A 15,223-nucleotide genomic window follows, 5' to 3' on the forward strand; every position below is an offset into this window, starting at 1 on the left:
ACTATGTATCCCTCTGTCTCTCAATACATCATTCTGTCTCCCTCTCTCACACTATGCATGTGTGTCACACTCTCCCACTCTGTTTCATTGTCCATTTATCTCACTCACTCTCTCTCTCTTTTCTCCCCCCTGCCCCTCTCTCAATCTCACACAGTCTGTCTGTCTCACTTGCTGTGTTTCCTCTCTATCTGTCTGCCTGCAGCGGGCTCCAAGTTGGTCGATGTGGAGGGGTTTGTGGAAATTACCAAAAACTATGCTCAGGGCATCACTGCTCCGCCCGTCAGGGATGATGGTTCAGTCCAGAACAAAGTGGGGAGCAGAATGGACAAACCCCCATCAGCTTCAGCACTGGTGGAAAAGGCAGGTCACCATGACAACACCATACTCCAATACATACTACACACTATAACAACAATATACACTATGACAACACTACACACTGTAACACCACTATACATTGTAAAACTACAGAGTGTAATACCACTACACACTGTATTAACACTATACACTCCAAAAACACTATACACTGTAACAGCACTACCCACTACACTCTGTAATAACACTACACTGTAGTTCATTACTGTACTGTATTTATTAAGACCAACTAAACTATATAAACTAAACACATATTTCCAACTTAAGCAAATGTAGTAAACCAGGCACTGACAAATTCAAGTCACACTACTCCTTTCTGTGAAAAAGTAAAATTATTATCAATTAAACAACAGGTTGAAATAAAATATGAAACAAATAAAATGTATTTAAATAAAAAATACACTAAAAAAAGCACACCATTCATTTTTGCACAGGTATCCCACCTGGCTAAATCTTACCTATGGGTGGTGACTTTATGTATTCTTATTGTCAGCAAGTCCTGTCAAAAGATCCACCTAACAACAATGGGCCTCCTCTGCATAGAAATTATATATAAGCATTAATCATCAACTCAATATTTGTTGAGGTCAAAAAAATATTTGACCTCAAATCCTGAACTTGCTTGATTCTACAATGGTACATAACACAATTAACTCAGGGAGTTGATATCTGAGAAAACCATGTCCTTGTTTCTAAATTAACAATTTACACTTTTCAGTTAAATGCAATTAAATTAGCTACTGATTCACTAGAATAGACCTGGTGATATTTCTTTATGCAAGAGTGATTTTGTGCAAAGAACTTTATGAACATGTTTTGTATAGCCCGTAGACATATTCAAACTTAAAAAAGGTATATGTCCCCTTTCACAGACATAAAATTCAACCTCTTGCATAGTTTTAAATTGTTACATTCATTCTCTGTCCCTTTAAGTTTGACGCATGTTTAGACATCCAGTTCTTCTTTGAGAAAGAGCACCTTCTGAGTAAGGGCAAGTAGGTGGTGACTTTTGACTTTGACCTTGTGCCAATTCAGAAATTAACTAAATGTCTTTGGTGTCTCACTCATTTGCAATTGTGTATACTCTCCTTTTATAGAATGTGTTTTTAGCACTTGAACCTTTCATGAGAGGTGCCTGCTGTCCAGTTCCATCCCAACTTTTTAAAGTACCTCAAATGTGTACCTGAGGTATGTTGGCCGAACAAAATGACAAGGGCATATGTAATGTTATCAAGGCAAAGGCACGGAAGTGAATGAGATTCACCCGGAATTGCTGAAGGCCCTCGATACTGTTCCCATTTTTGAAAAAGGGGACGAGAGCATGTGTACTAATTATCATGGTATCATACTTTTCAGCCTCCCTGGGAAAGTGTATGCCAGGCTACCGGGAAGGAGTATCTGTATCCGAAAGTCGAACCTAGGACCTAGGAGCCTAGGAACAATGTGGATTTTGTCCAGACCAGTGGTCGGGAAACTTTTTGGCTGAGAGAGCAATGAACGCCACATATTTAAAATGTAATTCCATGAGAGCCATACAATATGTTTTAAACTAAATATAAGTAAACGTGTGTATTTTATATAAGACCAACACTTTTAAAGTACAATAAGTCTCTGAGTTCTTTTTAATAACATTGTAATGCTGTTGCTAACCAATGATGAATAAAGTATTTCTTACCATTAATGCAACTTCCAGTGCTGCATTAATTAATGCAACATTTGGCTGCAAAGCTAGCCGAATTCTAGTCATCTTTTTGGGTCCAAATATGGAGTTGCTGCTGACTAGCTTGCACTCCGCACAGTAGCTCTTGACATGCTTTCTTCCTGCTGTCCCCTGCAGGATATTTTGATGCAAATGTAGTATGGCATGTGTCGAATTTCCGCTTTACATTTGACCGTTTCATCAATGCAATTTTATCATTGCATATTAGACACACTGCTAAGCCTGGTCTCTCCACAAAGGCGAATTCCTCTGTTCATTCCTGCTGGAAAGTCCAATACTCCTCATCTTTTATTTTTTTTAGCCATCTTCTTTGATTAAAATGAGAGAAGTTTACTTCCTGACCTCACAACGACCTGTGTATGTTACGCATTATTTTATAAAAATTTGGTGTTGTCCCAGAGGACAGATGTGATTGGCTTTAGCCACCCACAACCATGAACATGAGCGGTAGGAAATGAATGAACTGAAATACATGTGAATGTTTTATGCTTTTAACATTTTTTTTATTAAAGATTTGTCTGCGAGCCAGATGCAGCCATCAAAAGAGCCACATCTGGCTCATGAGCCATAGGTTCCTGACCCCTGGTCCAGACCATGGAACTATGAACCAACTCTTTACTTTATCACAGATGAATGAGGGGGCATGGGACTTTGTTACTTCACTCTACACATGCTTTGTAGATTTGGAGAAGGCATATGAATGTTTTCCCAGAGAGATTCTGTGGGAGGCGCTTTGGGAGCATGAGGCGCCAGTGTCGCTACGGCAAGCCATACTGTCCTTATACTCTCAGAGTTCGAGTTGTGTTAACATCCTCGATAGTAAGTCAATCTTGTTCAATGTTGGCAGTGGATATCAGGGCTATGTAATGTCTCCACTCCTTTACCTTATATTCATGGACAGGGTGCCGAGGGGTAGCCTGGGACAGGGGGGCTTCTGTTGAGTGGCCCAGGGGGTGGCATCTCTGCTATTTGTGGACAATGTTGTTGTTCTTGCATCCTCACGTGGAGGCCTCCAGCGTTCACTTAAGCTGTTTGCAGCAGAGTGGGAAGTGATCAGCACCTCCAAGTGTGAGGCCTTAGTTATCTCCTGGAAACATATGGCATGCTCCCTTCAGGTAGGGGGTGAGAAATTACCCCAAATGAAAGAGTTCAAGTATCTTGGGGTTTTGTTCACAAGTGGTGGGAAAAGAGATTATAAGGACCGTACGTTAGGTGCAGCATCTGCATTGATGTGGTCACTGTACCGGACCATAGTGGTGAATAGAGAGCTGAGCCTTAAAGCAAAGCTCTCAATTTACCAGTCAATCTATGTACCCACTCACACCTATGGTCATGAGCTCTGGGCAATGACCAAAAGGATAAGATCACATATATAAGCAGCGAAAAAGAGTTGGACGCATTGCTGGGTGTACTCTCCATGATTGGGTGAGGGGCACAGTGATCCAAGAGGAGCTCAGAGTAATCTGATGGGAATCTGATGATGATGCCTCCTGGACGCCTTCCACTGAAGGTATACCAGGCACATCCAACTGGAAGGAGGCCCCGGGGTGGATCTAGGACACGCTGGAGGGATTATATCTCCCAGCTGGCCTGGGAACCCCTGTCGATCCCCCAGGACAGAGAGGCCTGGGATTCTTTATTCACTATATATACTATATATAGGGCTTTTGTCACATACACTTGTCCTGTTGTCACAGATTACTTCCTCAAATTCCAAAGCCCAGACACATCCCATATTGGCCTATTAGGCCATACACCTTTTTGTTTATCCACTGCCCTCTTTATAGGCAGCATAAAGTCGTGCTGACTTAACCTTTAGGTTAAGTCGCCCTTTTTACATACAGGATGTACTGCCATATATTTATTAGCCTTTCATAAATTTATCTAAAGTCATTACATTTTCATTCTAACTGCAGAAGTAACTTCTCTCTCCCCCCAAGGGGAATTCCAGGATCATGTCCTCAATGCAGCATGGTAAATAGCACTCTGTGGTCATATGTTTAAGGACGGAATGTTCTACATCTGAATCACAGTGATTTATAAGCATTTGAGATTATATATTGTTAGATTACCCTTACTCATTGTAGTGTTAGTTTGCATTTTTCCACTGATAGATTGATCCGCTGAGTGGGTAACAAATACAAATATGTTTAAGAACAAATCTAACCCCGATTTAAGAGTGGGATCTTTTTCTTGGATTTACACTTGACTTCAATGAGCAAATTCCACACATGAACACAGCACACTCTTATAAATATGCAAAAGTTATTTATTTGGATATAAAATATACACAGCAAATTCACCGGTCTTAAATGAACACTGTTAGTGTTAAATCAACACTGTTAGTGTTAAATTAACACTGTTGGTGGAATAATTTAACATTCTCAGTGTTGAGTTATCACTAACAGTGTTCATTTAAGACCGGTGAATTTGCTGTGTACATAACATAGGATTATTATTAAAGCTTCTTTGACTGGACTAATTGGCAAACCCAAATCCTTATATGACCTTCAATAATGTTTGATGAAAGGGAATTAATTTATATGGAGTGTGTTAACTGAAGACCACTAGAAGGTAAATGATAACTAAAAGAGGTGTGTAAATATCAAACGAATTGGACTTGGCATTCATCCCTGAAAAGCATACTTAAAAGCCTACCAGAATCCCAGAAGGATGAGCTTTTAACTGTCTGAAGTGAAACTTCTGGGAAGTCAGTCAGCTCCATGGTCAGAAAATCTGAGGTACTGACGCTTTGGGTTTGTTTGCTGTACTCTGGTAGCACTGCAATTCTTGGTCTTCCAAACCTCTGAAGACACCAGTGGTTCTTGCTCTAGGCTGTATTGTCGATGCTCTGGGTGGCAACTGCTTGGTGAAGAGTTTGCTCTTGAGTGAAAGCCAAATGTCTGAGATCTTATAACTTCTGATCTGCAAACTAATCTCAGATGTGTCTACTTGCTAGGTCAAATCAAGTTTACAAGCCGTTGATCAGTTCTAACAGGGAAGCTTTTGTTGAACAACAAAGAAATACATGAATGAAGTAAAATAAAATAAAACTAATAACAATTAACTCAAAAGTACTATTTCTTTCAGCAGAAGATTTAATATTTAAAATGGAGTCAGCTCTTTCAGAGACTATTCTTTGTGGAGTCCAGGATCTCTGAGAGGAGTGAGTTGTCTTAGTTCATTGAGGATGAATCCTGGAGTCAATTAGTTTCTTTCCTAATTGATTGTTTGTGCTTGCCTTTTGCTGCTAACTCTGACTCTTACTAAACTTGAACTGAACTGAACTGAAGATTCATTCTCTGCTCAGGGCTTTTTCAATGGTCTTTTTGGCTAACTCACAGGAGAGGAGCCCCTGCCCTGAGGGTTCAGCAGAGCTGATGGTGATTGGCCCCTAAAGGTCCAGGGTGGTGCTAGATCTTAGAGCCAATACCTTTGGGTTTGTCAGGAATCAAGACATAGGGACTCAGCCAGAATTAATGGATTCCTAATTCCCTATTTCACTAATAAAAATTTGAGATTTCATCCTGTGTCCACTACACACTACAGGGTGTACCAACACTACATACTGTAACATTACTACACTCTACACACTGTAACAATGCTACACACTGTAAGGATATGCTACACTGTAAAAACACTACAGACTACACACTTTAACAATGCTACACATAACAATACACACTAACCACTGTAACAACACTACACACTAACACTGCACAGAACACATGGTAACAGTACATTGTAAGAATTCTACACACTAACAATATTACATATTGTAGCAACATTACACACTGTAACAGCATTAAACACAACACACTAACCACACTACGCACTGTAGTAACACTACACAAAACATACTATAAACATTCTTCTGTACACACCTTTGCAGTTTTTTACAATCGCTAACATCACTTTATCCAATCTGTAGTCACATTTTCAAAACATCCAACAGTTATGAACTATTGCATTAACACAGTCCATGTTGTTTTTACAAAATATGAAGTCAATTAATGTTTCCAAGCTGTTAACATTTTTTTATACAAACAAGCTTTTCCAATATCAAATTTATGGATCTTTCTTGTCTCATTCACAAATGCTTGCACACAGCATGCCAGAGTTGGAAACCTAATGTTCAAAACCTTAAATACAATGTAAAACAACTACTTATGGAAGATCAGCAGCTGAAAAACTATATTGAAAAAACTGAGCAGTGCGATAAGAGATAAAAAAGAAAATCCTCTCTGGACAAAGGCGAGATTGAAACAGGACTGTGAACTTTTGTGTTTTTTCACACTTTGTTTTTTTTTATTTTTACACATTTGGGACCAAAAGCCATGAATGTTGGATTTTTTGTTGAACATTTCAGTGTCATAAGTAAAATACACTAACTGCACCAGGTCTGTGATGAACTTTTACTGAACTTCTGCTCATGAACTTCTACAATAAACTTCTACTCATTCAGTTGTAGGTAGTATATTACCAAAAATACACACATTTGACATTCAAAGTGAATATGTAGTTGTTTCCAGGAAAAAGGCACTTTCTTGTAAACTACAATGTAATATAATTATATTTGTAATATAATTAATGTAATTATTGTACCATAATGCCTAATTTTTGCTGGTAGAAATGACACATGGAAAGTGATTCGGTTTCTATAATGCCATCAACTCTTAGTATTTTGACAGTCGTTGTGCCATGATTAACACTCGTATGTTCGTCTTGGATAGAAAACATGCTAGGGTTATAAAATATTTACTTGATTTTGAGGTGGGTTTGCCATGTTTTGATAGGGTTAGTGTATGTAGGGAAAGTATTGTTTGCATTTTCAAATGTAGAATTTGTATTTAAGGAATAAAATGTGGTTTTGAACAGAAAATGACTTATTTGGCTACTTACATGATGTTGTTGTGTTGCTGTATTAAGAGTTTAGAAAAAGTGTCTTAGGGATTGGTAAATGCTTGTTAGCAATTGTAAAAAATTGTAACACTACAAACTCCAAAATGCCTTTGTGTGTGTGTGTGTATGTGTTAGGACCAGAGGAGCTTGTCTCCGAGACGGGGTCAAAGAGGCAGTTGGGGGATTGGTGCTGGGGGGATGATGCTTGACACCAAACGCAGCGGAGCCATGAAGAGAGCCATGGACATCAGAGCACATTTCCTGGTAAACACCCCCTCACCTCTGACAGGTTCTCACTGTTCCCACAGTTCCTATGTCCCCAGCGTCCCTACCATCCCCACAGTCCCCACTGTCCTGGACATGAAATGTAAAAATGTAAAGAATGTAAAAATCCTCCAGGAGAGCAAGTGAGGGATTATAATGGCAAGGAAAATCTCCCTCCGAGCTGAGGAAGAAACCTTGGGAGGAGACAAGGCTCACAATGGGGGAATCTATCCTCCTCTGGTCAATCTACTGGTAATATTAGTTAGGAGTCCATGAAAACTTCAGTGCAGGGTAGACAGCTCCAACACACTTGGTGGTAGCTGGAGCATGGGCAGCTGGTCTGAAGCATGGAGCAGGAGATCAACAATCAGTCATCTTTCAATGTCCAGCCGGACAAGTTGGTGGTCATTTACTTGGAAAACGGTAGAGGGAGGGAGTTTGTTTTGTTCTGTTGGGGTCTATGTAAAGCAAAGAATGTGAACATTTCCAGAGTGTGGCTAATGAGTCCGGCAGATCTGACTATGACAGCTTTAACTAAAAGAAAAGAACCTGAAGGACACATAGACATGGGGGCATACTGACATCCTGGCATCCCTCTACTCCACCATCAACAAACTGAGTGAAGCGGCGAGACAACAACGCCAGCGTCTCTGTTCAACATCATTCCCAGTGTCCATGGACCCCCTGGATCTGCCACTTTTATTTACAGGGGAGCATTAACTACCAAAAGCTAAAATAAACAAATTAGTTTTTAGCCTAGATTTGAAGGTTGCAACTGTGTCTGAGTCCCAAACATTTTCTGGAAGATCATTCTAGAGTTTGGGGGCTTTATAAGAAAAAGTTCTTCCCCCAGCTGAGGCCTTCTGAATTCTGGGAACGATTAAAATTCCAGTATTCTGTGATCTGAGTAATTGTGGAGGCTCATAATAGTAATAAAATAAAATAATATTTTAAAGTTATTCGGGAGCGAGCCCATGTAGGGCTTCATACCTTAATAACAGAATTTTGTAATATGGAATTTAACAGGCAGCCAATGAAGTGATGACAGAACTGAGCTGATATGTTCAAATTTTCTAGTTTTAGTGAGGACCCTGGCTGCAGCATTTTGGACTAGTTGAGGTTTACTTAAATTTCTGCTTGTGCATCCTGACAGTAGTGCGTTACAATAATCCAGCTCTGAAAGACAGAAAGATTTAAAATTTAATTGGATAATTTATTTCTGTTCTTTTAATCTGTGTTTGTCATCGGGCTTGGCTGATATGTACAATTGTGTGTCGTCTGCGTAACAATGAAAGTTAATGTCATGGTTTCTTATAACTGTGCCTAACGTGTGGTAACATGTATAATGTAAATAATAATGGTCCTAAAATAGAGCGTTGTGGAATTCCAAATCTTACTTTAGAATAGTTGGAAGATAAATCATTTACCTTTACCAAGTGATAATGTTCCTTTAAGTAAGATATGAAGCATGGTGGGCCTGTCCCTGTGATTCCAACCATGTTTTCTAACCTTTCTAGGACAATATTGTGGTCTATCATATCGAAAGTAGCCCTGAGGTCAAGTAGCACCAACAGGAATACATGGCCTTGATCAGAGGCAAGAAAATCATTTGTTATCTTGGCTAGAGTTGTCTCAGTGCTATGTTGTGACCTGAATCCAGATTGGAATTTTCATATATATATATGATTCTTATGTAGATATGAACTAAGTTGTTGAGCTTTTTTCTAAGATCTTGGATATAAATGGTAGATTAGAAATAGGCCTGTAACTAGACATTGATGCTAGCATCAAGATTTGGTTTCTTGATCAGAGGTTTAATAACTATTAGTTTAAAAGCTTTGGGTACATGACGAAGGCTAAGGGGTGTGTTTACCATAGTTAAAAGACTGATAATTTTGTGGTAATTGCATCAAGTGTGCAAGTTGTACAGTTTGCAATCGTCTCTAGTTTTAACTGTTGGAATGGGTAAAAAATTTCAAGTCTTTCTTTTACAATTACATTACGTTTTACATCAGCCACATCAGATGACAGCCAGGACGGATTTAATACTGTGGGTTAAGTTTGTTTTCTAATATTTTTGATTTTATTATTAAAAAAGGCTTTACTTGAGAGATTTGCCGGAATTTGTTGTTCAGAACCTGCCTAATTTTTTGTAGTTATGGAAAACACACTAAACAGCACTCTAGGATTATATTTATTATTGCAGATAAGTGAGGCCAGATATGCTGAGCGAGCTTTAGAGAGAGCATTTCTATACTCTATAATGCTTTCCTTCCAGGCAGACTGGAACACTTCCACTTATTTGATCGCCATTTCCGCTCTAGTTTCCATGCTATTTATGTTACTGGTTTTATCATTGTACCACTGTCCCCATTGTCTAATTGTCCCCACCGTCTCTACTATCCCTAGTGTCCCCACAATTGTTGCTCTGTCCAATGTCACTACTGCCCCTACTGTCCCTACCCTACCCACTGCCCCCACACTACCCACTGCCCTTACTGTCTCCACTGTTCATAATGTCCCTGGTGCACAGTCCCACATCTGTTCCCACAAAGTTGGGAGTATGAAAGTGTCCAAAATCTCTTTTCATTTTACTGGAACTAGGGGTCTGAATCCAACCACTGAAAAACTTTCTATGAGAAGCTTTCTATGCACTAATCAGAAGACCACATGAAATTTATAGTCTGTAGCAAATGTCTCTACAGAAAGTTGCCTGGAATTCACTGAGCTCCTGAGAGTGACTCATTCTTTCATAAATGTTTGTAGAAGCAGTCTGCATGCCTAGGTGCTTGGATTTATACACCTGTGGCCATGGAAGTGAGTGGAACACCTAAATTCAGTTATTTGAGTAAGTGAATAATGTTGGCAATATAGTGTATATACAGATTTAGTTCTGTGGGGAAGACATGGATGAGGGAGTTTAGTGTGGAAGACATTGACGGGCCTGCACAGAGCCCTAAACCTCCACCTGATATAACACATTTGGGGTGAATTAATGCAGAGACTGAGAGCCAGGCCTTCTTGTCCAACTTCAGTGTCTGACCTCATATATGTGCTTCTGGAAGAATGGTCAAAATTAATATAAACACACTCCTAAGCTTGTGGAAAGCCTTCCCAGAAAAGTTGAAGCTATTGTAGCTGCAGAGGGTTGGCTGACATCATATTAAACCCTATGAATTTACAATGGCATATCACTCAATTTAATATGTGTGAAGGCAACAGAGTGAATACTTTGGGCAAAATCATGTGATTCTTGGGTTCAGAATTAAACCAACATGTATTTTCTGGAATTACGAATAAGCCAGTATGTATTGTCTGGGTTCAGAGATAAACCCGTATGTAATGTCTGGGTCTAGGACTAAACCAGCATCTAATATCTGGGTCCAGCACTAAACCAGTATCGATTGTCTGGGTCTCGGACTAAACTAGTATGTAATGTCTGGGTCCAGGAATAAACCAATATGTAATGTCTGTGTCCAGGAATAAGCCAATATGAAATGACTGGGCCAAGGAATAAACCAATATGTCATTTCTGGATCCAGGGATATACCAGTATGTATTTTTTGGGTCAGTCTCTAAAGAGATATGTATTTTCTGCCTCAGGGTCTGCAGTACCCTCTTCACATGATCCTGGAGGTCAAGGAGCACCTGGTGGACTGGGCTTCTCGAGCTGGAGTTCAGTGGCTGAGTACCATCATCCCGACTCAGCACGTCAATGCTCTGATCTTCTTCTTCATCATCTCCAATTTGAGCGTAGATCTGTTTGCCTTTGCCATCCCCCTGCTGGTCTTCTATCTGGCTTTTGTCGCCATGGCAATCTGTACCCTTCGTGTGTTCCGGAGCAGTAAAGGCAGGGAGAAAGTCTGGGCACTGACAGCACTGTTGACCCGGTTCGTACCCGGCCTGGATGTTGAAGCCGAGACACACTTCAGCTGGAACAACTTGGAGCAGTATGCCTACTTTTTGGTATCTGGGTGTTTTGTTATCCTGAGTTTCCCACTGGCAGACAAGCGCTGGATCCCATGCTCTGAGCTGTCCACTGTGGCTGTGTTCTTCACAGTTCTGAGCTATGTGTCTCTGTGCCCATCCACAGCAGCCTACACCCGCAAGGCACTGGTCATCGAGGTCCTATCCTCCCTGTGTGCTCTGACCACTCAACTTCCTCCAGAGATGCAGGCCCTCAGGGTCCTCGGCCACACCTTCGGTGTGGTCCCACTGGGGGAGAGTGTGGTGCTGACACTAAGTCTGCCATGTCTACTCTACATCTACCTGTTCTACCTCTTCTTCAGGTCAGTGGTCATTCTGTTTATATCCATGATCGCTGGATGTACATTAATGATTTAGTTACTTAAACTGCAGAATGGTTTAAAGAAACCAGAAAGAGTTTGTGTTGACTAACACAGCAGTGATGATAACCTTGTCTATGTTTAGGCATGCCGTAAAGTGTTTTCAGCATTGGTTTAATACTGAGGTGTTTTCAATAGAAGTGAATGTTGCTGTATGTTCTGCAGCATGGCGAGAATGCGGGGCTTCAGGGGCATCTACTGCTTCCTGGTTCCTTATCTGGTATGTTTCATGTGGTGGGAGTTCTCCATGGTTCTGCTACAGAACTCTACCCCCATTGGCCTGCTCCGTACCTGTGTAGCCTACTTCCTGCTGCTGTTTGCTCTTCCAGTTCTGGCTCTGGGGCTGGCAGTCATGTTGCTGATCCAGATGGCAAAGTGGTTCCTGGAGCTGGAGCTGACCAAGATGTTAGTGACTTTGGCAGTCTGTGCAGTTCCTGTCACTCTAAGATTGTGGACAAGGTTCAGTCTATCCATTCTGAATGTCCTGCACTCCGTAACGCAACGAGGTCCAGTGAAGCTCATCCTACTGTGTCTGACCACCGTCGTCCTGCTGTGTGTAACATATGTTTACAACACGGAGGGGCTGAAGGTGTATAATTCCACCTTGACCTGGACGGAGTACGGGGACATTTGTGGGCCAGCAGCATGGGCCAAACAGGGTGTGGCCCAGACACAGCTCTTCTGCAGCCACTTAGAGGGCCATCGTGTCACCTGGACAGGAAAGTTCCGACACGTCCGAGTGGCTGAGACGGAAAACGGAGCTCAGACTCTCATCAACATGCTGCCAGTCTTTATGGGAGATTGGCTTAGGTGCCTCTATGGAGAGATGTATCCCAGCTGTGAGCAAAGGAATGTTAGCACATCTGTACCCAATATCAGTACATCTGTCCAGAACTCTGCAATTATTAATGCATCTGATCTCCTCCAGCAGCAAGAGAATGAGCGTCTCTGCAGAGTTAAAGCATTTTCTAGACATCAATGCCATGTTAAGCGTTTCGATAGCTACCGCTTCGAGGTGACTGTTGGTCGGCCAGTGAATAAGGTTGGTGAGAAGGATGATCCGGCCGCTGACATTTTGCTCTCGGCCAGTCACGAGTTTCAACAGGTCCTGCTGAACCTGGAGCCCGGCAACATGGTGGAGTTCAGCACCAAACTGGAGGGAAAACTCGGAACGAAGGCCCCAGTCTTTGAGCTTAAGGCCATCCACTGCCTGACCTGCAGCTCTCCCCTGCTCCCAGAGGGTCGACAGGTCAAGATCGAACGCAACTGGAGGAAGAGCACACAGGGAGCCATAAAATTCGCTTTCGACTTCTTCTTCTCCCCCCTCCTCACAGCCAGAATCAATGAGAGCTGTTGAATCTGAGTGCTCTTTAAACAGTTTGTGAGACAGATTTTGATCCTGGGGCAAAAATAAGCTGAAGATGCTCTCTATTTTTCTGTCATTATGATCTTGTGGTGGTGTTATTAGCATTATTAGCTTGGCATTATCTGGCAGTTTCAGTCAGTGCTTATTAGGTATGTTCTCCAGTTTGGGGACCCAGTGTCTGGATTTGTGCAGCATTAATATTAACAGAACTGAAAGTTGGATATATTTATGTCACACACAGCTGCTCTTGAGAGTCTCACAACATTAAACCATAGACCATTTTCATTTCATATCAAGGGGGTTTAAAAATACCACTGTGTTTTCTAATGAGAAGAAAAAAAAGATTATTATTATTCCCTTTTAGCTTTTATTAGCATTTTGGTCATAGAATCTAATGGACAACTGTAAGCATAGTAGACTCCAGTGAATGTCTGCTCTTGAGAGAGTGCAAGAGATGTTCATACACAGACCGTAAACATCTTCAGCAGGGCCAGTCCTCTTTTCCATAAACATGTTCTTATTAAGTTACCCTGACAATACTGATATATTTACTTTTAAAACCAAACCACCTGTATTCATTAAACTCTCTTAAGTGCCTTAATAATTTAAAAGTTGGCCAACAACTTTTATAATAAAAAATAAATAAACAAACAAAAATATAAATATAAAAAATATTTTTATAATATTTATAAAAACAAACAAAACATGTCTCCCTGGGTTTAGTGTCACTCCATTGGCTTCCTGCCCATTACAGGGATAAGTTCAAAGTCTATTTTTAAAGGCTTTACACAAAGGCAAGCACCATCATATACGTCACTGAGTTACTCAGATCATACTCTGCTTTGAGGTCTATTTTTTTTTGCTTTGAGGTGACATCTATTATTATGGGGAAAACTTGCACTCTCTTTTGTTTATGTTCAGGGTCTCTGCATCTTTTATGGTTAAACTGTATTTCTGAGGAAAAGAGTGTTGTTTGTACATTTCTTATTCACTGTTTGAATTACCACAGAAATGCATTTGTAACTTGAGCTGTTAAGATAGTTGTAGTACTTTTGATAATGCAGTTAGCCACCTCCAGAATTTTGAGACTTCTCCACATTAAGTAATCCAAAACAGCAAAAATATGTCAGTGTTATCTACCTATGGAACAGGAATAGGGCAACATCCTCATCTTGGTTCATGCTTTTCACCTATCTAGACCTTTTTACCTATCTACAGATGCAGGGGCATTATAAACACCCTAGACTGGGTTCCAGCACAAAGAGCAGCATGTAAATATTTTAAAAATAGTGTTTTGATTAAAATGATGACCGTCACATTTAATTTCTTTAGACCAGTTGACTGTTCCTCTGTCTTTACTGATGATAGAGAATGTATACATTCAGAATATATGTATACAGAATATATACATTCAGTCATAACACTGAAGATTCCTCTCTTTTTAGTTTTTTAAATCTAGAAATGAGCAAGTCCTCATAATGATTGTTAATATTTGCAGTGATGTCACTGAAACTGGAGAATATTCACTGTTTGGGGCAGAATCTTTTCTGTTTCTGCAGCATTTTTCTGGAAATGGTGGAGTCTTTCAGGTTGGTTCCTTCTGATCTGTAGGGTGATTTGTGATTTGTTTGTTCCTTTACTGCTTTACTGCTTCCTTACTCTTGACATAAAATTACAAATTGTTTATTTCCCAAAACCTGTAAAAGTCTACCAGCTTTAATTTTTATTCTGTACTCTGTTTTAATTCTTTAATTCATTGTTATTATTGATTATGTTTATTGTTAAATCTGAAGCCCACTGTTAAAGCCCTGGTGTAGGCTGTGTTTGGAGCTGGCATCATGGGAAAGATGGAGTTGAACACAATGCTAGCTGTGAGTTTCTCCTTCAGAAGGCTGAACTTTAAATAAAGAGAATTAAAAAAGACAGCAGGCAGCTTTCTTGATATAATACCTCTCTTTATTCAGACTGTGATGGTGCTTATTTCAGTGAGACTAAACAAACGAGTCCCAACTTCACCATTTACTGAGTCCTTGCAGTGTGGAGCAGCAGCTGTGGCATATGGGATCTGGACATACAGAGTGCACTTATACACTGTCCAAGGAGAGAGAGATATGCATGTGCACACACTCTATCTCTCACTCTCTCTCACACACACACACACACCTATACACACACAAACACCACATACTCACATGTATCATGTAACTACTCAAATTAGTTTCCGGGATTATAGCTGGCTTCTTTATCTCC

General features: G+C 40.4%; 2 protein-coding genes across 2 annotated transcripts in view; one reads left to right on the forward strand and one right to left on the reverse strand.

Annotated features, from left to right (window-relative positions):
- Positions 1-255: 255 nt before the first annotated feature.
- ppp2r2ca (protein phosphatase 2, regulatory subunit B, gamma a) overlaps positions 256-15,223 on the reverse strand; it is a 45,656-nt gene continuing 30,688 nt past the window's right edge. The window contains exons 11-12 of the mRNA XM_066659925.1: positions 834-910; positions 256-348 (exon numbers count right to left, since the gene is read on the reverse strand). Of these exons, the coding sequence (XP_066516022.1) occupies positions 878-910 (33 nt within the window). The 3' untranslated portion in view covers positions 256-348; positions 834-877. The remainder of the gene's footprint in view (positions 349-833; positions 911-15,223) is intronic.
- On the forward strand, positions 2,837-12,964 carry wfs1a (Wolfram syndrome 1a (wolframin)). Its single transcript, XM_066662101.1, has 5 exons — positions 2,837-2,914; positions 7,133-7,261; positions 10,865-11,550; positions 11,773-12,460; positions 12,536-12,964. Exons 1-5 carry the CDS (start codon positions 2,837-2,839, stop codon positions 12,962-12,964), a joined length of 2,010 nt encoding a protein of 669 aa, XP_066518198.1.

The sequence above is a fragment of the Hoplias malabaricus genome, chromosome 2 (genome assembly GCF_029633855.1).
Source record: "Hoplias malabaricus isolate fHopMal1 chromosome 2, fHopMal1.hap1, whole genome shotgun sequence".
NCBI classification, from domain to species: Eukaryota; Metazoa; Chordata; class Actinopteri; order Characiformes; family Erythrinidae; genus Hoplias; species Hoplias malabaricus.